The sequence below is a fragment of the Anopheles arabiensis genome, chromosome 2 (genome assembly GCF_016920715.1).
Source record: "Anopheles arabiensis isolate DONGOLA chromosome 2, AaraD3, whole genome shotgun sequence".
In the NCBI taxonomy this organism is placed as follows: domain Eukaryota; kingdom Metazoa; phylum Arthropoda; class Insecta; order Diptera; family Culicidae; genus Anopheles; species Anopheles arabiensis.
In genome coordinates this window covers 83,099,998-83,123,388 of record NC_053517.1, presented here as the reverse complement: position 1 = coordinate 83,123,388, position 23,391 = coordinate 83,099,998, and the positions used below count along the sequence as shown (strand labels likewise).

At 43.1% G+C, this 23,391-nt stretch overlaps 1 protein-coding gene across 3 annotated transcripts in view; it reads right to left on the bottom strand.

Moving 5' to 3' along the window:
- Positions 1-216: 216 nt before the first annotated feature.
- LOC120908886 overlaps positions 217-23,391 on the bottom strand; it is a 50,426-nt gene continuing 27,251 nt past the window's right edge. For all 3 annotated transcript variants that reach the window (XM_040320361.1, XM_040320362.1, XM_040320363.1), the window contains exons 4-6: positions 17,321-17,528; positions 4,329-4,524; positions 217-457 (exon numbers count right to left, since the gene is read on the bottom strand). In XM_040320361.1, the coding sequence (XP_040176295.1) occupies positions 247-457; positions 4,329-4,524; positions 17,321-17,528 (615 nt within the window). In that variant the 3' untranslated portion in view covers positions 217-246. The remainder of the gene's footprint in view (positions 458-4,328; positions 4,525-17,320; positions 17,529-23,391) is intronic.

Sequence of the window (23,391 nt, the reverse complement as noted above, 5' to 3'; positions counted from 1 at the left end):
GCTGCTCACGGTACGGTGGTAGTGTTGGTTTTGCTGCTGCTGCGAGGACGAAGAGCGCTCATTGCGACCGCCACTGCCGCCGCTGCGATGGCTGGAGGAGTAGCTGGCGACGCGCCCTATCGAGTTGCGCTCCTTGGAAGTGCTGGTGCTACCACCTGCTCCGGTTGCTCCCCCACCACCGCTGGCTCCTCCCGCACTGGCGTAGGAATGGTAGTAGTGTCCGGATGCGGCCATACCACCCGATTGCTAGGTGTGGGTCGAGTGCGAGTGCGCCACCGATATGGAGGTGGTCATCGCGAACGGGCCCTCGTCCTTGCGGCGCTTGTCGAGCGAATCGTACAGCGGGAACTCGCAGCACAGGATGAATTTGAGCGCCCGCGGCACCTCCGCATAGATTGCGGGCGGGATCGGAATCAGCGGCGACGTGCACGCCTTGTACTTGCGGTACTCCAGATCGCTGTTGGCGATTGGGGGGAGAGTTGGAAAACAGAGATTAGGATTATAATTTAGTAGAGAATAACATAATTTAAATTTGAGCAGGAAAAGGTAAAGTTAATTTCTTGGCTAGTTTTGGAAATCAATTCAATTTTAATTTAATGTCCTTTAAACTGATCTCCTGAGCTTAAAGCTCCATGTAAACAGCTTCACCATGATTTCTCGCTGTTTCAGATATCATCCACTACGGCAGTAGTCGACTAACCTAAATTTACCAATTTCTATGTTCGTAGAGTTCGTGAAGAAATAACCTGATAGACCAAGAATAGAAAGAGCCTTAAATTACATTAAATTACTTTAAATGAAGGTTAAAGAGCCGCTATCTAGACAATGCCGTAGTGCCGTAGAGCCGTACTTTGCCCACCAGCATTCAATCTTGTTCTAGCTTAGTTCTACAGCTATTTTTGGTCTTTCTCACTCAAGTCGTTTTGGGGTGTGTCGCAGGGTATATTTGACTTTTAAAATAGCTGGAATTGAGCTATTCAATTCTATTCATAACAAACTCGTTTCATTCATCTTTTGAAATCGAAATGGACTTGCTGGGAAGTAGGTTTGAGAATACTCGCTGTTTTAAATGTGCTTAAATGTAATTTGAATGTTAAAATCATTCTTTTGAGATTCATAAAAAAATCTTTTAGCTACTGATTTGCGATTTTTAACGCCGACCAGCTACTCACTACTTTTTAACACTCACTCTCTTCGTTAAAAAAGATTAATTTTGTGTTTGAATCAAGTTGCCAGATTTAACTCATTCAATCCTTAGTGCATACATCATTACAGCTTTAATTTTTGCCTTGCTGCTTACCAAAGTTTGACTAAATACTAGCAACCTCAGGAAGTATATAATTGTTGCGTACATTAAAGCAACAGCTCGAAACGAAAACGAATTGAAGCTTATGCTCAACATCGTTCGAGATCCAAAAAGAATTAAACCTAAGAGATAGAACAAGATGAAGTTTAGTCTCATCTACACTCACATTTACTGTGCAGTCATCGTAAAGAGTTAGCAGCCTTGTAATCAGTATTACAAAATGTCATTGTCTATGTCATAAAAAAATCTGACTGAAACAAAATCCATATCAGCGTCACGTACTCAATTGTGATAATCAGAGGTGATACTCAAAACGATTAGTGTAATCATTGTATGATTCGTGACATTTTTGCGACCAACGCTTGGTCAGTCGACTTTTTTTTACTGTGATCAGTTTTGCAAAATGTCACTGACATAGTCATGACAAATTCCAGCTGAAACTAAATCATGTTAGCGTCACGAGCTCTACTGTAATGATCAGAGGCGAGCCTCAAATAGTTGATGCGACCATCACATGCTTGGTGATATTATGTGCTACCAACTCTTGGTTAGTCACTTGGTTCGCGACATTTTCAGTCGGTGATCATCACGAAGGTCATGGGAGATGTACGGTGCTTGCGAGTGGTTCAAAGAAACATAATGAGCATGTTTTCTCGCTCTGCTTGACCCGTCAGATAATCAAAACGGACAGAGGGAGAAAGCATGCTTATTTTGTTGCTAGAGCCCACACGCCAAGTATATTGCAAGAATGTCGTGATTATTGCCGACGAAAATGTCGTGACCAAGTGAGTGACCAAGAGTTGGGTGCTAATCAAAATGTCACTAAGCATGTGATTGATCCTCCAACTGTTTGAGTCTCGTAACTGATCATCCCAGTTGTGTACGTAAGCTGATTTGACCTTCGTTTCAGTCATGAGTGATGATGATTGAAACAGTGGCATTAGGCAGCACTGTTCACAGGCAGAAAAAAATCATGATTATGCTTGCGCCGGCATTAAGCTAAGTTTGTCAGTCAGACTACCGTATTGGAATCAAAAATTCGCATGTCGCGTTCGGCATGTCATGACGCACTTTTATTAAGACATGACGCACAGTGAGCATCAAGCTACCACGGATATGTTCATCGTTTTCGTTGGTGAAAATCTCGTGATGCTCATTGCATTTTGCAACACTACATTTACTTGAACTTTCAAACGAAAAAAAGTGACCGAGTCTCTTAAAGAATTATGCCACAAATGAGCTTAAAATGAGTCCTTGTTTATTTAACCCTTCTTCTGACTCATTACGCACATCACAATCGTTCTTTACGTATGACTCATTGCGCACATCACTATGGTTCATTACCTACTTCTTAGATGAATCACCTTCCAATGAAAACCACAAATTAATGTGGGTATGTATGGTTAATGACGCGTGTACCATGACCAATAATTGATTACCAATTAGAAGAAAGGGAACATACTGTGAATACGCACACACAGATTGTCAAACAATAAAGAAAATGCTACCATAAAATGACACATCGTTGCCCGCTGAATGTGTGGACGAAGAAATGAGCAAACTATACAAAAACTAAAATTCTCCGATCACCTCCACAACCTGTAACAGATGTTACTGCAAGCAATCAAACATCCATAACTTTCACCAAGCAATGCATCGTAGTCATCACCACCATCGGACCGACTCCGAGCTCTCGGCAATAAATAAACCAATCATTTTAATCTTAAACGCTACCAATTTGCTTCCCTTCATAACACAGCGGGGCATAACAGATCCATCGTGTAGCGTAATCGTGGCCATAAATCGACCAAAAAGCGGAATCCAATTCCCCACCCACAATGCATGCCGACGTCTCGCTCGTTTCGGGTGTTTATCACGTTTGCTTACGTGACCAAAAAGCTTCACTAGTCCAACCTCCCCTTCACACACCCAAATTATTTGAAGGTTGAAGGCGTACGTACAATCATTGCTCGGCAGGAGAAACAACAACCCAAAAACTCCATTCCCACTTTCTTAGCGTGACCACAGGACTTGCTCTTTTCCTTTCTACTCGGGCGAAAGTAGTTATCGTTCGATTGGTGCTAGGCACGCAATGAGAGTGCCTTCCGTTCTGGTTGAATAAAGCTAGTTCACAGCAAGCAAAAAATAAAACGAGCACGCTTCACTCTTGCTAAAGATTTGCGCCGTTTGCGTTTGTTTTGCATTTGTTTCCCGGGGCTTTCTGGATCCAGCTGGAAGCGGGCGTGTGCCTTTGTCAATCGAGTTGTTATGCTTATGCGTCTCGTTCATTTTACTTTCTATTATCGTTGTCTATTTTTTGCTGATATCGTTTGGTTTCCTGCAGCAATATGAAATTGATTTCCTTTTCCCAGGAACTGCTCATTTTAGGTGGAATTATTTCACAATGTTGGAGCGTGGAGTTTCATGGACGAATGTTCCCAGAAGTGTTTATATTTGTGCTCACGATTCACGGTTTTCCACTGGCTCCACTCATCCTGCATTAATCTTATGCCTTACGTAAACAGACTCTTCAGAGGGTAAGGGAACAGACATAAAAAAGCCTCGATTTTTCACCTTAGGTTTGAGTGTTCGAAAGCAAATACAATTAATTGAAAGATTATGTCTTTGTCACCCGGCGACCCGGGAAAATATTTACGACAATCTTGGAAAAACATAAATCGCTTGTCACTCACAATCAGTGTACAGCAATGCTCTCGCAAGACCCGGTCGCCCCGGGGAAAATGGACAAGGGAACGTTAAATTAACGCACCAGACAAGCTGACGCCAACAGCAAACATTGCCACCAACGGGAGTGGGACACCATTTTGCGAAAGAATCAACGCCCCGGTCAAACCTTCGCTCCCTCTCCGCCAATATTTTGGACATCCCTTTATTGCTCTTCGTGTTGGTTTGATGCTATTATGTTTTGAACTGGTTTCAAGCTCCATTTTTGATAAAAACGAATTTGTTTCTCGGAATGTGCGTATGTGTGCGTTATCTGTTAAGATGTCACAATACTTACTCCCGGTACTTCTCGTCCGCCGACCGCTCCCGGACCGGGATGCCGGACAGGAAGAGGATGATAAGGGTCGTAAAGATCGGCGACAGGATAGCGACCCATTCGATGCCCTCGATGACGTTCAGCGAAATTACGAAGATGCCCCACCAGATAACGATCTCGCCGAAGTAGTTCGGATGGCGTGACATCCTCCAAAGGCCTGTGAACAAACAAAAAAGGAAGAGAAAGATGAACACACCGAGAAAAGGTTAAAAAAGGGACGCGTGTGAAGGGAAATTGATACGCTGCCGGGAGAAAGCGAACATGAAGCTGGATGGAGCGAATGTAGTGGGTCAAACAGGGGCAGAGATAACACCACCACAAAACGTAGAAAACCGAGAAAACAGATAAATGAAGGTTCAACCTGAGAAGGGATGATACAAATTTGGAGCAATAAAAAAAGTAACGATTAAAGGTTTGCTTGGCTAATCGCGTTTTGATAACAGTCCACAGCACGAACGACTAACCACGTTAGTGGGAAACCGATTGGGATGAAGATGAGCGCAGAATGATGGAGGAGTGGCAAGGTTGTCATAAAATTCAATAAATGTCGCACGTGTCAGGTGCTTTTAGGGGCAATATTTTGGTGGATGTGGTTTTGTTTTGTTTTTTGGGCCAAGTTGTCCGAAACTTTTTCCAGGCTTTTTTGCTTGTTGCTAAATAACGAAGGGATACACTTCACATTCTGTTTCGTGCTATTTTACGAGCCGAACGAGGGACATAATGAGATCAACTTTGTTAAAAATGTTTAATAAAAGGCTTTCAAGAGAGTTTGTGTAATGCAAATTGCATAATGTACAGGCTCAATTTGCGAGAATTTCTCAATAGAAATTCCTAGATGTATGCAAAATGCTAAACGCAATATCTTTAACATTACTTATTACACATATTTGTAGGATTATTTTTATAAATAGTCATATTAAATGTAAAAAAGATTGTTTCTCAAGTAAAATATAATAAATCAACGAACACTTTCCAGATTAACTTAAAAAAAATCAACCAGTGAAATGAACCAGTATCAATCCATCTGGATCATTCGTAATTTGATACCGATAGCTTGATATTTTTCATTTCTTATCTTCAATTTTCTCTTTCTCTCATCCTTTCAAACTCTTTCCCGGCTCTACCCACATTACTGCAAATAAAGAGTTATTACATTTCAACACACTGAAGTGAACCCACGCGCAACCACTTTAATCGCTTCCGGGCGAGTTACTTTCACCGGCACTCCGGAGGACTCTTTTGTAACAGTGTGGGAGCCAGAGAAATTACATTGTGCATAAATATGTTGCCCATGCTTCTACCTCGAACAGGAAGTTAAATCCCGCGGATCGAGCTAATGCTACGGACACATCATGCGACCGCCGTAATGATATCATTATACAACGTTACCGAAGGCGTTCATGCTCGACGTTTTCAGTGCATATTTTTATCCCCCCATAATGACGAGGAAAGGAAGAGAAAGTATTTCTGGTTTTTATTTATTCAACTTTTTTTTGCCTCGCTTTCGGTGACACATGACACGACCTTCATTTGAACCTTTTGGAGGCAGTTTTTTTTTGCTTGCTGCTCTGTCTCACTCGCTCCATTCGAATGATGGATGGAAATTTCAAGGTAAAAGACGTGTAAGATTGTTCCTTTCGCCCTGCACAGACACTGAGCCTGATGGTAGAAAGGGGTTATCACCCAAACAGTGCACGTCCCTTTCGTGAGGGCTTACGCTAGCCGCCCACCAGCACGTACCTCCGTTTGCCCGTGTATCTTTCTGCCAGCTTTCTTAGTCCCCCGAGTGAACCCTTTTTTTGCGGCGCGTTTGTGGTGTATAAAGAAACGATAAAGCGCCGCTCCCTGCAAGAAGGGGCACACAGGGCTTAAGCAAAGTCAAAAGTGCACAACGATGAGCCCAATAGCCGAAGCATCTTTGCAGCTCACGTCGCGCACGGCACCAGCGCGGGGGGCTGCAAAGATGCTTTGCCCGCCTGCGAATATCCATTCACTGTCCGCAGCTTTCATTTAATTATCTTTCCGCTCGCAGAACGTGCCACCGGCGCGGGCGGGCCCGACCAGATGTAAATTGTTTTCGCTTGCGAGCTTCGATGCTTCTCGTATTCCCGACCGTTGCTCCGTCAGCTGGAGTGGAAAATTAGGCACTTGCGAAATAATTAAAAATCACTTTGCGACGAGAGAAAGAAACAGCAAGAGCATAGAGCAAAATAGAGCGGGACCGAACGTCATGGGCACAGCCGTGGATGGGTGCAGTGGGACGGAAAGGTGATCTTTTGTTTGGCAGCAACTGGGACTGCGATTGCGACCGACCGGTGTGGCTCGTGAGTAATTACTTTGCCGTAATTTGCTGTGATGAATGCGTTTGGATGATTCGTGCTTTTGTTTTTAGTTTTATAGTGTTGCAGATGAAATAATTTCGCGTTTGAAAGAGGTTTTGTGCGACTTTTTCAACTTGCGCTGTGGGAGGTTGCGCTGAATGCGTTTCAGTTATTTGTAATTAAAAGCAAAAGGAATTTAATCTCAAAAAGAGATTAATCGTTTGTTGTGCGTGTGCGCAATATTTCAATGCTTTTCACTCCATTTGTATCTCCTGAGACTTGGTAAAAACATTTGGAAAGTATGAGGTTGATATATTTTAAAAAGTAATCTTTGTTCTTTTATCGAACAACATAATTGAAATGACTTTTTAAGCTTCTAAATTATCATTTAGAAAATCAATGGTTGAACGGTGTTATGAAGGAAATAAAGTCTTGTTTGAACAGATAAATTTAATGTTATTATTTATGATATTTTCATTATTTTTCATAATTATTTTCATGATATTTCATATTTAAATTCAAATGGCTTCAAATCAACATTGAAAGAGATTATAATACTGTTGCATACCTTCAGGCGCTTTACAAAACCATGCTATGGTTGATATTCTACTGTTTGCTTGAACAAATCAATGTCTTGCGTACAAAAAAAATATGAAAAATATACAAAACATAAACTCCCAAACTTCAGAAGCATTAGATCTTATAAAAAAAAAACCCCATTGTTACGCCATTCTTTCCCCCCGTCCAAATCAATGTCCTTGAGGCCCAGTCTCCTGTCAAGATCTGCCACGTTCCAACCCACTCGCCGGGACAAAGATTCAATTTTGATTTATGCTCAAAATCCATGTCCGGATAAATTCCCTTGCTCCATGCTGTGCATGCCGTACACAATAGCGCGAAGCCTCACCACGGCACAGCTCACGTGCTTCCTGTCGTGAGTCTTCGCCGTTTCCATTCGCCTTCCGAACTATCCGAACAATGTCAGCCGGCAATACAATGGTTCGTGTCTCCATTTCCTTTCTCATCTTGCTGTGCCTCTCTCGTGCTCTCTCTCTCTCTTTTCAGGTCCCTGTCAACGGTGGCCCAGTTTTTCTACGCCATCCACCCCTGCCGATTGGCAGACGGTTGTACGATTGGTACGAGTGTGCAGGCAGCCCAGTGCCCTTGCCCTTGACTGTGTGTCTCTTTCACCGTACCCAAGCATGTAGCAAATGATGAGCAAAACGGCTTGAACTATTTCGAACAACGGCAACGGTCGGCTGTGGCAGGCAATCCTGTGCCGCTGCGAGAACGAGGAAATGGATTGTTGTGTGCTGTGCAAACGCTTACGGCCTATCGGTTGATTGGGCACTGTCGTTGTCTCGTACCGAGGAAGCAGTGACCAAAAAAAAAAAACTCCCTCTCAGCATACCACCTTTTCGCTCGGAGGTTCGAGACACTCAGCAGAATGTGTCCCAGTGCCATCTCCCCAAGGGATGCCGGGCTGCAAATGAATGATTTATTTGCTGGTCATAGGGAGGGGCATAAGGCAACCCGAAACCAGAACCCATCGGGAGTCAAAAGCCAAAGGTATCGGGATGACGCAAGATGTAACAGTGGAGTGCCGGGACGGGACGTAAAATTCGAGGTTGGAACCCCGGTGACGTCTAGCTTTCACCGCAATTGTAAATTTAAACCACCAGCCAGTAGCAGTAACAGTTGAGCGGTAATGCCGTACACTACCCGGTACTGTCGTCGATGTGTCTACCGCAATCGTACCCGGCTGCGTCGAACAAGTTCACGAGCGTGTGTGACCGCAAAACGGAATGTCGACTGTGTCCAATCCAGCATCAAAGCATGGTCGCGGGCAACGTTGCTAATGGAGACGCCCGGTAGATGTCACCGTGGTGGTGGAGACGCCCGGTGGTTCACAGGGAAAAAGCTCCATGTTCGGTTGCGATTTATCCTTTCCACTCGCTCATTCTCGTTCGAGTGTAAATGCTTGACTAATCAGCGAACCCCTGCGTACCCTAGGAACACACCACGACCGCTGTGAACCAACGAAACCATGCGGCTGGTGACATCGAACGCACAGAGAGCAAAGGGGGAAAAGTGCCAATTTAGGTGGATTATCGACAGTCGTATCGGGCTGATAGCGATACGTCCCCCGGGATCACACCGGGAGAAGAAAAGCGGGCCAATTTAGGTACATGATTAATGAAATAATTATGCAAGGCAGGCAGGCTGAGGACATCTCCGGCTCACATCGCGCTTCGACGAGCGGTGTGTTTTAACGTTTCTCTGTAAGTGTGTGCGTGTGTGTGTTTGCTCGAGCTAATGATTGCCGGGAACCGTGCTCCAGTAGTACAGCAATAATGAAACGAACTTTCAGTGGCGTAATATGATGCATCGCCCGCAAAATTGATGAGCGATACGGAACCGGAGCGCGTGCAGGCCTTAATTATGTCATTTCCCGTGCACAGATGATTGAGTGGATCGTGTGTGCCGATGAGTGGGCTGGGACAAAAAGTGGAAACCATGTTAAGGGCTTTTTGCGTGACTGTGTACGTATTTCTGCACTCTGTTGCAATGGCGATCATTTGCGGTATTATTAGCCTGCTCATTGTATATCATAATGCGTAGAACGAAATGGACTGTGCTGTATTTTAATTTAAGTGTTTAAGTATAAAAGTCGTTACTTAAAGCCTTTTTTTTATTGGTGTATTACAAATGGTTTAACATTTTGAAATTCCCATAGTTTTTAGAAAATGCATAGGCTCATGAAGAAATTGTGGCAAAAAGTTAGTAAAAGAAAATATCAAACACTGCTTTACACGAAAGATGAAGTGAACAATGTGTCATTATCATTGTTTTATCTTCCTTCCCCTCCCCCAAAACGACGAATGAATCGAAACAGAGAACAAAAACACTGTCCACTAACGTTTCAGAGAATTGGCTTCTAACAGCGCCTTTAAATATGCAATTGGTTTGCTTTCACGCTTGTCCTGATTACTAAGCAGCCTCTACGATAGAAATTGAACGTTCATTTGCATAATTTTAGGCGCTATAGAACTTTCGATGATATGTGCGTATAATTTTAATTGGTTTATGTTGTATTCAAAATTTATCAATAAAAATAGATGCTATTTAATTTTTCTTTAAAGCTTACTCGAATGAAAATGTAAACTAATATTGAATGCTTTAAGTTTCATACAGATTTTAATGATTTCTGCACTGTAACTTTCACCACAGAGCATTTTCTCCTGGTCCTGGCTCTTGTCTCAAATGTTTCTCGCTTAAAGTACAATATATTATTCACTTGCATGTTATCTATCCAACAACGTCCATTCGCAAGCGTCACCAGTGCCTTGTCCACAAAACTTTTCCACCCATAAGCAAATACAAATATACGGCCAGACCCCGACAGAAGGGTCATCCCATCTGTCGTATTTTATACAATTGTTTGGCAGTGCAAGCTTACCGAGCCCTACGATGGACGACGGGTGCATAGTTTCGTTGCACATTATGTGAAAAAGCTGCCGCTTCTACAACAGCTGCTTCACAACACTGGTGCAGTGAGCTGAAATGGACAGCAGCAGCGGCAAACTTCCGGCAACCGGCCGTCCCACACTGTCGGTCCGGTCGGGCGGAAAAGAACCATACCATTTGGTACGACGTGACGTGCAGCTGGCAGGGATTGATGCAGCCGGCCATTCGTTGTCGGTGATGCGTTGTCTTCATTGCACGAAGCAGCTCATCATTTTTGCATTTCGTTGAAAGCCCCGCGTTGAAAGGGTGGTATCAAAAATTTAAACACTAAATCGGCAGCAAACGGAAGCGTTCCGGCATCCAACGCCATTGTTAAAGCAAAACGGTGACACACACTTTTTCTCACAGGCAAGTGAACACACCACACAAACATCCCATCTGCCAGTGTCAATATTGACCTTCCTTATAGAGACAAATTTTATGCGTCTTGTCCTGGCCTTCCCTCCCATCAGGCACTTCCAATCATTCTAATTTAAACAATGTGATTGGGCAAGGGAAAAGGAAATGTGTTCAGCGCCGGAAGTGGTTCGATCGTCTGCAATCTAACGCTCATCAGCGGTGCTGATGAGTTATGGTGCGTTTGCTATTTGAGTGCAAATAGCATCAGTAAACATCGGTGGCTTCTTTCCTTCACATGCCGCCAACAATAGGCCATTGTCATGTTTGGAGTATGGTAACATACATGACGATGAGTTAGACCTTGAACATAAAAAAAAAACAATATGTACATATACAGACACACGCATAGGATGAAAATCGAGACACACACGATCAAGTTCGCTGTGTTTGTGTACGGACAGCACTGCAAAGGGACGGCTTGCAATAGGCAAAAGGACACAAATTCATGCGCTGTATGATAGAGTTTCACCTTTAGCAGGGTCTATGCAGAGCAACCACATTGGCACGATGCCACCCGTGCATGGGTGTCGGTGAGTGTGCGCTAAATTGTTCACAATCGTTTGCATCCATTTCAGTACTGTTTCTGTTTTTTTTGCCAGGCAAGGGCAATCTTCCATCCAGCAAACAAACAAACCAATCTTCCCCGACGGAACGAATCCGAAAAATAGACAAAAATAGGAGAATAGAGAAAAAAGGAACGTGATCCGATTAGTGTCACCGTTGGAACGGTTGGATCGTAAGCCGGGTTGGACACACACACACACCTCGGAAGGATGCACCTATTTATTGGATCATAAACGTACCGTTTCTGGCTCGTTTACCACCGTTTCGAGTGATCGATTGCGACACATTGACAAACAAATGGTACGGTTTGGCCAGGGGGGAATGGGTGTGGCTGGAATCGAATGCGATGGAATGTGCAGTAAAGAAGGTCGCTGCAGAATTGCAATGTTTGCAAATCTCCGATCGTAAAGCGGAGAACGATGCACTGCCATTGCAGTGCAGGGATTATTAATTGAACGTAAAACGATTGCCAGTAATTTATTGTGCCACCGCCCGATACGACGCTTAATTGGCGTAATGGATGGAGACAAAATGGTAGGATTTTACTGTTACTGTGTGATTTACAACATGACGCTAGATTGGATTGGTTGCCGCATTAGATCTGAAAGTAAATAAATGGTATTTATAGGTAATTTATGCTTTTCTTAGTTGATTGTCATCAAAAAGCTTGTAAACAAAAATGTTATTTGATTACTTACTTACTTACTTATCCGGTTATTTCATTAGATTTATAAAAAAGTACTCTGTTTTTGTAGCGCTTATTGAAGATTATTTTACAATTTTGAAAGCAAAACAAACGTCCTCTATCTTCACTGCTAGCGATGTGACTACCATTTCTTCGTTTCGTTTAAAATAGGAACTTCCATCTCGCGCAGACAATGAGTTTGATTGCACAATGGACTGTCTTGTGACAGAGCATAAAACAAAAAAAAAACATAGAGAACTACCACATTCACCCATACTGACATTACCATTAGCATAATGATAATGTAAGCTCGGGCGCATGTGAGTTTAATTCTGCATTGTCTTGCAGTTGCACATTCTGCCCGTTTCCCGTTTCTTTTCCCTGTACGTCCAACGAACACAGCCAAGCACTTTCGTGTCCACAGTCAATCCTATGCCACGCAAGTGAATATTTGCTTTAGCACGAGGTAGTCGACATGCCAGGCTGCCTGGCAGTTCGCAGATATGCGGTTGCACTTTGGGGTGGCGCGAGAGACGCGTAAAAAACCCCCTGCATAATAGTAACACAGTTCCTGTGGAGTCATTAAAAGTATCAAGTGAAAGAGGGAAATAGAAGGAGAGACAGAAATAGTGAGGGAGCGAAAGAGAGTTAGAATAAGAATGAAAAAGTGAGCGAGAAATGGAAGGGGAAATTAATTAACGTACATGAGCTTTCTTTGCATTGGACAAAGATAGAAAAGGGGAGCAAGGCCGTCGTAGGCTTAGGTATATTTAATTTTAACATCAAAATTGAATTTACTTTCGCCTCAATGTTATGACTCACGCAAAGAGGCTTGTAATGGGAATAAATTTAGGTTAAAAGAGATTGCGCTTTTTTACGCCATAATTGTATGCCTTAGTGGCCTTTGGTGAACGCCTGAAAGTATGCAGTTTTCGAGCCTTTTATATTCATTACGTTATCATATTGTAGAATAAGTTTGATACATAAACGTATTCGTTGGCTGGTAAAAACAGGTTTGTTAGAAATAGTATACAAAGATTACAATAAGTAATTGCATTTTTGACTCTACACTGTTCGTTACTTTGAATAAGTTCCACTAAGTAGTGGAGATATTATTGTTTTGAATAATTTTGTAGCAACATAATGCTAGTGCCTTTTTTCAACATTATTTCATAAGAATTTCTGAAATTTCACACAAAACTAGCAAAAAAACTATTTTTGCATACATTTAGGCGCTAATTAAGGCCACGATGGGGTAATCTGTGCATTTGACATAATTTATAAAGCGATTAAAACGATCAAATTGCATACCTTTAGGCGTCTAGCTACAGGAATATGTGAGTGAAACAGTTTATGTCATTTTGCGTGTTCATATTTTTAAAAAGTGTAATTTAAATTCCTTCTCACATACACCATTTACACGACACTACTGTCTAAATCCGTCAATGAGGCTACAGCAGTACGAGACCAATTATTTGCCTACAACATCCCTCTGCAAACGACTCTTATCGCTTGACTAACAAACCTGGCACCCGATCGATGCTAGCACCGACATCGAAGTAGATAGGGATTTAACCTTCCATCTGCTCGAGCCACTTGTCTGCCCGCACCCTCCATTGGACTGACAGCATAATCGTTTAAAATCTAAACCGCTCGTTAATGTCAACCCTCTGGGCTGGTCTCGAATGCCGTGAGCTGTTTTTCCACGGCTAGCATCCTGGGACCCCGGCGAGTACAGCCAGAGTGCGGCCCGGATCGGCTGGCACTCACTTAACAGCGGCTCGAGAGTATCAATTGGCGTACGGTAAGCTCACATACGAGACGAGACGCGGTCGTCCGGTATCGGTGTGGCCCTGGCGCTTCGACGGTTGGCGCTCGTGCACGGACCGGGACCACGAGCAAGCCGCCGTACCTTCGTGGTAGCTGAGAACTTTGATGAGGACTGATTTGTTAGTTTATGGGTGTAAATGAGATAACAGCCGAGCGGCTACAGCGCTCGACACTTGTGTGCGGTGATGGTGATGCGTTGGCGGCATGATGATAACAGTAAATTAGATAAGCGATATTATGAGAGTACAGGAGAGTATAAGGTACGGTTTGTGAATGAGTGTGGCCGGCATTTTTAAGTAGAATTTAGCTCATGTTTGATAAATGGAATACTGAGATCATTAACTCAAACAGAGCCTGAATCCAAATGGAAACAAAATGTAAAACAAAAATAAATAAATAAAACAAAATTTCAACACATCCTTGAATTTGCTTTATCCAGTTGAAATTCAAACGTAATTCACCGGCTTGTTTTCGTAACCATCAGTCCCATTTTTGCTGTATATATAATCTGCTTGCCAAGGTAAACAATCGCATGATTATTTTTTATCGCCATAAATCTTTCTCTTCCCATACTAGGAACACGTTGATTCCATACGCACAACACTTACACGGCTATGAAGTGATGAAACACTTTTTCCATCAAACTGAGCCCTCATATCCGAATATGCGAATGGTTGCGCAACCTTAAGCCTGCTGGGACGAGCCTCCACCACGGGCTCGGGTATAAGCCCAATATCCAAATGAGGAATCCATTTCCAGGAGAAACCCGTCCCTCAATTTGTACACGGCAGAGCAAACGGCAGCGCGTACGTATCTGCCTCCGTGCAGCTCAACTCATACAAGATACCCGTAATCGGATTAGTATGCGAGATGCCACCGAATGGCAAATATTGATCGGGTGTACGGGGAAGGTAAAGAGGACAACAGCAACAAAAAAATAGACAGCAAGAACCATACCCAAAAACACCGGCATGTCTTTGCGCAAATTCGGCATCCCCGTAGTACGGTTCTAATAATTTCGGTACAATGTTTAGCCCCGGCCATTTCCATCGCTGCTGGCTCGAGAAAACATGATCATCGCACTCTTGGTACGAAAGTTTCGAGATAGAGCATTGTGAGCGGGGTATTTTTTTTTTTTGTTGGCGACAAAACGCTACTCACATCCATTTAACCACAAGAGTGAAAGCAAAGCCGGAGATTTAGTGCAGCCGCACAGTGACAAATGCCGTGTACAACGGTGTGTTTACCGTGCAGCTGTTGTGTACCATCAGGGGCCAGGATCAGCCTCTTTGCTCGCGTAAACCGACGGCTCGGGGTTGAGAGCCGATGCGACGCATTCAATTATGTCGTTGGCGTACAAATTGTCCAGTGCTGTCGCAGGGTATCGTCATAGGCAGTTGAGAGTGACGCCACGCCTGAGACGACGGCTGTATGGTCTGCTTGATTGCTCGGTTTCCCCTTACCTGATTAGGTATGCTTGATTAGTGTGCACACAACGCAAACTCGGTACGGCACAGATGGTAGTGTTTTGCTGTTGCACTACGGCAAGATGAAACGCTGGATAAATCTTTTATGGAAGGTGTTTTGCCTGTCCCTCGAAATGGCCTCTGATTAATACTTCATAATTGCAAATTGCGGCAAATCAGGCAAAGATGACTGGGCAGCAGCGTTGTTCGCATGTCTCGTATGGTGGTAGTGAAGCTTAAACGACAGCTTAAAACTCCTTGAAAGTGTGCATGGAATGGTATTGCATAAATTTAGGCGTATTATTCTATTAAGTAGGTCATATATTGCTGCTGTTATAGCAAAATTTTACATTTCAAATTTTAAACAAATTAATCATCGAAAATCAAAGTTGTTTCCGAGTGTTAGGTGTCTCGACAAATATTGCGACCTTTTGTGTCAAAAATGTGGCTAAATGGTAAAGCATTGGAGAAAATATAAGAAATGTAATATTCTAAGAGACATTATACGCCAAAATGTATGCAAATAAACGAAAAGTAGGTTTATGAAACTCGGAACCTCTCAGGTTTGCAGACTTTTGGTAATTTTGTAAACCAATGATCGAAAATGTACAACTCAACCTTAAACAGCTACAGTTTCCCACCATTAAATTAGCTGCAGAATTACACGCGCTTTCATCTCATTTTGCAAATTGATCACAATTTCCCCATCAACACTACGATAACGGACACATGCACGAGCCCGAAATGCGTAAACGGTTCCACTTTTGGCGAAGTCGTTTACGTTCCATCCCGGAAACATCCCGAAACTCATTTACGGTATTGAAATTCACGCACGCAACTCAACGTAACACAACTCAATAAAGGGTGTGAAATAAAACACCGCTCAACGAGCACAGGGGGAGCTTTTTTATACTTTTTACACTAGTGTCGATGACAGGCATACGCAATATTTACGAGAATACCCGTATATACGAGAATACACCGCAAATGGAATGCAAATTTTTAAAACCCCCACAAACGACCGACCAAAGGTGCGTTCGTCTCGGTGGAGCAGTAGCTGGGAGGCGCACAGCGGTAGCCCCATTTGATGCCGTCAAATTTATGAAACTCATCACACTCGTGAGCGAAACTCCGGATGCCGGTGAGTGGTAAGCTTAAAATGTAATTTAAAAATAAGAAGAAGAAAAAAACGAACAAAATATTCCGTGTCAAAAGATGTAGGCGAGGCAAAAAAAAACACCCAAGCTCCCCAACTAATGCGTTCACGTGGTCACGTGGTCTGGGGAAACAGGACGAACGGTTTCATGATGTGAATTTTAAGGGGAGAAATGCCACCGAGAGATGGAATGTCGTAGGGCGTCTTATCGGTCGGAAGTCGGGCCATAAAAAACGGCCCGTGTCACAAATCGCAATCGCTGATGAGTGAAGCTTTCAAAGTGTAGTTAAAACGAAGGTCTTCCAGTACGATTGCGAAGACTCCGTGGGGAAGGCGCTGGTTTAGATGAAAGCTGAAGGAATGGCGGAGTAAATGTCTCCAGATTACCAGCTCAAAAACATTTTGAAGACCCAGCAACGGTTCCTCTCCGTATTTGCCGTCAGCTTGCCTGCCCGGGCAGTGAAGGGCAGCCCGCATTCTTGTACGGTACACAGTTTATGGTTACATCGAAAGATTAATGGCAAGCGGAGGAATAAAAAGCAGCTTGAAGCTTGAATGAGGGCCGCCCGCTGGAGGGTAGCTAAAGGGAACGCGAAGCCTAACGTTTCGTGTCGTGCGTCGCACGGGGTGATGAGCATGACACCGTTAAAGTGGGCACTAATGAACGTCCGACCGGCGAAAACATTAAACCGAAGGTTACACCGTCCAAAAGGGAAGTCTTGTCGTTTTTCTGCTGCTCGTTTTGCGAGAGCTGTTGTTGCTTACTTTCTTTCCTTCGATCTCTCTCTCTCTCTCTCTCTCTCTCTTTCTTACACTTTCTAACTAGTGTAAAAGAGAACATTTGAAGAGTACGATTGTGATCGTGAAATTACTAAGCACACGACGAAACAAGCAACGCAAAAGCCTACATTTAGGCGCCAGAGAGCGTTTTAATTTAACTCCTCGTTGTTTTTTAGGTGCGGAATGGTTTCTCCGCGCAGCAAAATGACAACAGCTATACTTACCATCGTTGCAAAACTTGCCCTGATTGATCGGGTCCTGGCGGAAGGAAAATTTCTGCAGATCGGCGTACGTTTCCGCCAGCAGGCCCGTGATGAACATGCCCGTGCCGGCCGAATCGAGCGTCGTCATCGTCTTGGGCGCTTTCGGGTACGAGTGTCTCGGTGAGTTAATGATAATGACTGGCAGCGATACGACGAACACCCAGACGGCCTGTCGGAACGGGGACGAAAACAGAAAACACGCACACATTAAAATGGTAGGAGAGCAAGAAGGGGGCGAGCGATAAAACACATTAAAACGAAGCGAGCGGCATAGAGCAGCGATGAGCGTGACGAATGACGAATAATGAAAGGCTTCCCTTTCCCTCCTGGTTTGGTTGGTTGGGCCGGTACGACAGGGTGTCTAATTAGTACCCAAATGGGAACGGGGAAGAAACCTTTAGTGCGACACGAGAAAATAGGCTCGCACTACGCTGGGGACGGTACGGCGGGAAGCGATCGGAGAATGTTGTTGATGTTTTTATGTTATGGTAAATCTTGATAGCGTTGTAAGAAAACGGTGCGTTGTGCGGAAATTGGTTGTGATGTTCTATTTTCGCATTTTCTGCTGCCTCAAGTCGCGTACAACTGATCCCAGTGCTTTAGAGCTTTCGCAGCTGAGCCTCGGCTCTGTTACAAACAGTTTTGCTCTTCCCACACAGCCCCCAGTGCTGGATAAACTTTTTCGATTTCTTTTCTCCACTCTCCACCGGCAACGGTATTCGTGGAAAATGATAAACGTCAGAGGGAGGGAAACAAAAAAAGTTTTAATTCGTGCGTGAATAACTTTCTATCGAAAGGTGGAAGAACATTTTCTCCGAGAAGAAGGTGCGTTCCTTCACTACGAGCGAGGAGCTGAATGTTTTTCATTTCATAATTTGTAGCACCACATTTTGGTAAGCAAGCAGTGGGGGGTGGGGGGAGTAGGATGGCAGATGAGTGAACATTTATTTACTCGAAAAATATGGCTCCAACGCGATGGTTTGCTTACGGCTGGGGGAGGAAAGAGTCAACATTTCTTCTGCTGAACGCTTACTTTATTGACTGTCTTTTCAATGTTATGGTGTAGCTTTACGTTGTCGCTGCTCGGCATACCTCGACTGGTACCTCGACTCGAAACCAGGCATTATTTACTTTTGGAGTGTACTTTGCGATATGTGCTCAGCATTGTGATGAGCTAGCCGGTTATTACCAATCACATTAAAACTTGGCCATAAGCTACCGAATCACTTCGAGACATTATTGCACTTTATAAATTAGGCAGAGCAAATGAACGTATCCAATCATGGGAAGTGATGTAATGAAGGTAGGCTCAAGTGTATCTATTCTCTCGAACGCTCATGCTGAGCGCCTAAAGGTATGCAAAATGTAAAACAATTTCATTTATGTGTGACGTAAGTAATGAACATATTTTTCGTTTGGTTCGTGAGTGTTTGGCCCAAAACCATGCCGATGCTTACAATACTTAACATTTTCCGCTAACTTATCTTACCCAGACCGATTTTTTTTCTCCACAGCTGATTTTTGAATCAGCTCCAATTTGATTTTTGAAATTATCATATTTCATACCTTTAGGCAGTTAGGCAGGATTTGCAAGGGTTAATGTTTATTTTTCCCCCGCAAAAAAGGATTCAAAACCGTCATAATGCAAAAAAGCCATGCGATCTTAAAATATTTCAGAATTTTGAATACCTTTAGGCGTATAGTAAGAGTAGACGAAACCTTTCGTAAAAAGTATAACAGTCTAATATGGGTTATTAAAAACAGAACACGTTCTAGTTAGGTAAAACTCTTAGCACACCCGTTAAGTAAAATACAACATGCTCGTCCTGGGTTCAAATCTAGTTACAAAACGCCGAGAATATAAAATAAAAACCGTCATACGCTGTACTGCCTTGGGAGAACCAGCTCGTTATTGCCTTAGCCAGACCTGAATCGAGAATATTGTTGGGTCAACACAAAAGCATAATTGAAGTTTTGATGGCATTCAAGGCATGATAAACATCATAGGTCAACAAAACAAATAAAAAATAGCAATGCATACCTTTAGGCGCTCTACACCCAGGCGCAGTTCACACGAAGAAAGATACACCATTATGCTCGTGTTCTGTTTCATACTTAAACTTTCCATCATATCTTAACGCTGTTGACATTTGAATCTTCCAGGCGAAAAAAAAAACACTTGGCCATTTGCCATTTACCAATACACACAAGATTAATTGAACTTCATAAATACTCGCTGGAAAAGCGTGTCGTAAGTGCATGGCGCTGGGCAAACGCGGCCCTGGCTTCGGACGAACCAAGCGCTTAACCATTCGTGGAACAATTTAATAATGTACCATTAGCCGGGTGCTTACAATTTACACTGGCTGCTGGTGCTGGTGCGCGAGAAATGGGAGTATAATGGGCGATATTTCTCCCCCTTTCTCCCCCTTTATCTGGATGTGCAATCGCGACGCAAAACCTGCAACTAACTTTCCACACCGCCCACAGCGAAGAGCAGCCAGCTCCCAAACTGCTATTAACTGAGTACAGTTTTCCGACATTTATTTCCATATAACATCGTTAAAAGCCACCTCCTGCTCTTAATGGAATGGCTCCCGGTGCTATTATTTGCCCGGGCGATGGGGAGGGAACTCTCCTCGACTTGCATTTGGCTGCATTCGGGAAATGCTTTCTCTGCGTATGTGTTTCTGAGTGTGTGCTTTTCCCTCGTTCACTTCATTTGTTTGCTTTCAAACACATACACATACGCTGCCGTAAAAGTTCATATGGTGCAGGGTATCACGCACGTGTGCTTCTTGCAGTAATTACCCGCCACTGGGTGGAAAATTATTTATACACTTCCCGGTACACAGACTGCCCGTTCCCCTCCATCCGGTGTTTGCGTGACCATACCCACTCCTTTTGCTTGGAAACCGTGTGCTCGGCGTCAGATCGAAAGTTTCCCCCCATGCCCAGCTCGTTATCTTTCAATCCGAAGCCAAACGAAACTCGGACGAGCTTTCGAAGCGGTCGAAACAACTTTAGCAAACTTTTCGCCGAACCGTCCTCCCGTGTAGTGAGGCAAGCGTAGGGATGTGTTCCGAGTAGATTATGTTGGTAGTTCATTTGCATGAAACTGACACTACCTTACCAAACCAAACCCGACGGGGTAACCCAGGGCTGCCAACCGACCGGAGGCAACAAATCAGTAAAATTAAGGAATCGAAACAAGCGGCCCAGTGAAATAATGTATCGCTTGCAAATGGAACGGGGTTGGGAATTTAAGACGGACTCTGTGCCCGGAAATTACTAGCACCGAGGCTCGCAAGCTGTTTTCGTGGATCGGGCGGGATGAAATATCGACTCGGGAAGTGTAGCCCCCGTATCCGGCCGTTGGGCTTCATTTGACGGGCATTTCCTTCCCCAGGTATCGGGAGGTTCGGAGGAGCTTTGAACCGAATTTTGAGCAGGGCAGGAAGAACGAGCAGGCGCTATAAACCGATTGCGCACTTCATGAACAGGAAGTGGGCTAGATATTTGTTTTCGCCGGTGGTTGTGCAGCTGCGAAACGTGCAGTGGTTGTTGTTGATTTATTTTCACTGCCGAATAGTGGATTATTTATGCGAAAGCTTTCGTTTTGAAAATTTTGTATGCTGGTGCCGTGACCAGGATAAATGGTGGAGCTTTTTAATGTTCGGTTGAATTTGAAAGCAAATGTGATTTTAATTTAAATTCACGGTAATGTTTCTAAACCAGCGAAAAGGTTATACAGTCGTTGCCATCTCTAAGGCATCAAAAAAAATTTACAGTGCGCATCAATTTTAGCCTGCAAAGCATCAATTTTTTACAGTGCGCATTAATTTTTGACTCTAAAGCACCGGTTTTTATCTGCAAGTCATCAAATTTTGGCTCTTGTAGGAATCATGATAATTTTAAAAGGTATTTGACCAGATTTTTGACTATTGTCGGGTATATTTTAAATCACGTAAACAATACTAAAACTGTGTATTTTGATTATTTTTTTTTAGAAAAAATAATTATTTTTTCAGGAATTCTAAGGCTATTGTTTACACCTGAAAATCCATGTCAATTTTTTCACTCGATTAAAACTTCCAAAATAGGCATAACAACTGTTATATTTTAAATTATATCAATGAAATTATTCATTATTTAACTGAGTTTCAATGATTTCGGAACATAAAGTTTCAGATATTACGTTGAATTTTGTGAATAAAGCGATTGACTCACAGTCGAACATTGATGCCTTAGAGACAAAAATCGTGACACGCTGTCAAAAATTGGTGCCTATAGAGACAAAAATAGGTGAGTTAGAGTCAAAATTTAGCGACAACGACTGTAAAACGGTTCTACATTTCATCATGCAGGTTTTTCCACTGTGTATCAGATAGTCAAACTCAGCGCGTTATGTTTCACATTGACACTGAGATTGACACTAAGAGTAAGTCGGGGTGCTATGCGATGGCTGATTCATGTACTAGATTCATGCTATCATATTCATAGCGATTCAATTGTATCGTAAGTTTCTAGTGCTTTTAAACTAAATATGCTAAGATATAGCAGGATCCTTCAACTGAACCTAACTCTTATCTAAATATGTTTATTGAGACCTCATAAACCACAAAAAAGTATTTTCATCCAATCTGTTAACCATCTGGAACATTGATGATGCTTAACCTTCCGCAAAAAGATTATTCAAGTGGCAAGCTGCAACGAATACACGCTGGCTGCTTTAGATTTTTAATTTAATAAAGGTTGTGGAAAATACGATAGCTTTTATCTTTTTGCAGTATTTATGGTCATAAAAAGCAAAGGGCAAATAAAAAGTGACAATATTGAAACTAGAAAAAAGATAGGTATTTGAATGCCAATTTATTTCACCAGCGAAAAAAAACGCACACAAAAGCATCAAAAAGTGCCATCACCCTACCTACCATCATCATCGTTTGATCGGCCAACGAAACGCCCCTCGAGAAAGAATGTATCACAAAGGCAAACACAAAATTGCTCTAAAAAGTATTATTTATAGTTGTGCCGCCGTTTGTGCTTCATATTCCGCCCTCCGTCCACCATCCACCAGTGCCAAATGCAAATGAAACTAGCCGGATGGGCCAGCCCAGCGCTGCTTACGAATTTATTGGAATAGCTCTGTCAAAGCAAATGTTTGCCTACGATCGTTCCAACGCAAACGCTACGAACGATGTAGTACACGGACGGTTCGCACAAGCGTTTGGGTTGCATTCTTGCTACCATTTGCATTATTGATCCAGCATAGAATGGTTTAGGACAGTGGACAAGCGTGTGTATGTGTGTGTGTGTGCCGGCGTGTGAACAAAAGGACCCACCTTTTTTGTATTCAAATTGGCCGTCCTCGCCTCGGCAGCAACATCAAATTATCCGTGTTCGTCCGACGGACCGGTTTGCTCTATTCCGTCGAAACGAAATTAATTACAGCAGCTACAATAGCCCGGGATATCTCTTTCTTTACAATCTAATAGGATGCAACCGACCGATAAGACTGCGTTCGGCACAACTCCTCGTTGTATGAGTGTGTTTGTGTGTATGTGTGTATGTGAGGTTGTAATGTTGCTTCATTTACAGCGTTCGTGCAGCGAATGCAAATGCTGGGCAAATGTTTACAAAGTATCGATTACAGCTTGTGCGTGCTGTTGCAAGCGGACGGTAGCAGTGGAATGATACAGCAGAATCTCATAATGTCATAATATTTTAAAGAGCTTTTGGATTGAATTGCGATTGCTTCGATTGCGATAAAATTAGCTCATCAAAATATTCAGAGCGATTTCGCCGAGCGCTGCTTAGACATTTGCGTTCAATATTCTTCGTAATCTTTGACAGCTTTTCCCGAGGTGTTGTTTCTTTCCCACAAGGTATTAACATTTCTTAGTGAGGATTATTTATCGTCTCTTCCAGACACTGCACACAGACAGCATGGCTAAAACGACAGAACAGCTTTCAGTGTAATACAAAAAAATGTACAAAGAAGACGCCTAAAAGTAGGCAATCTGGCGCAA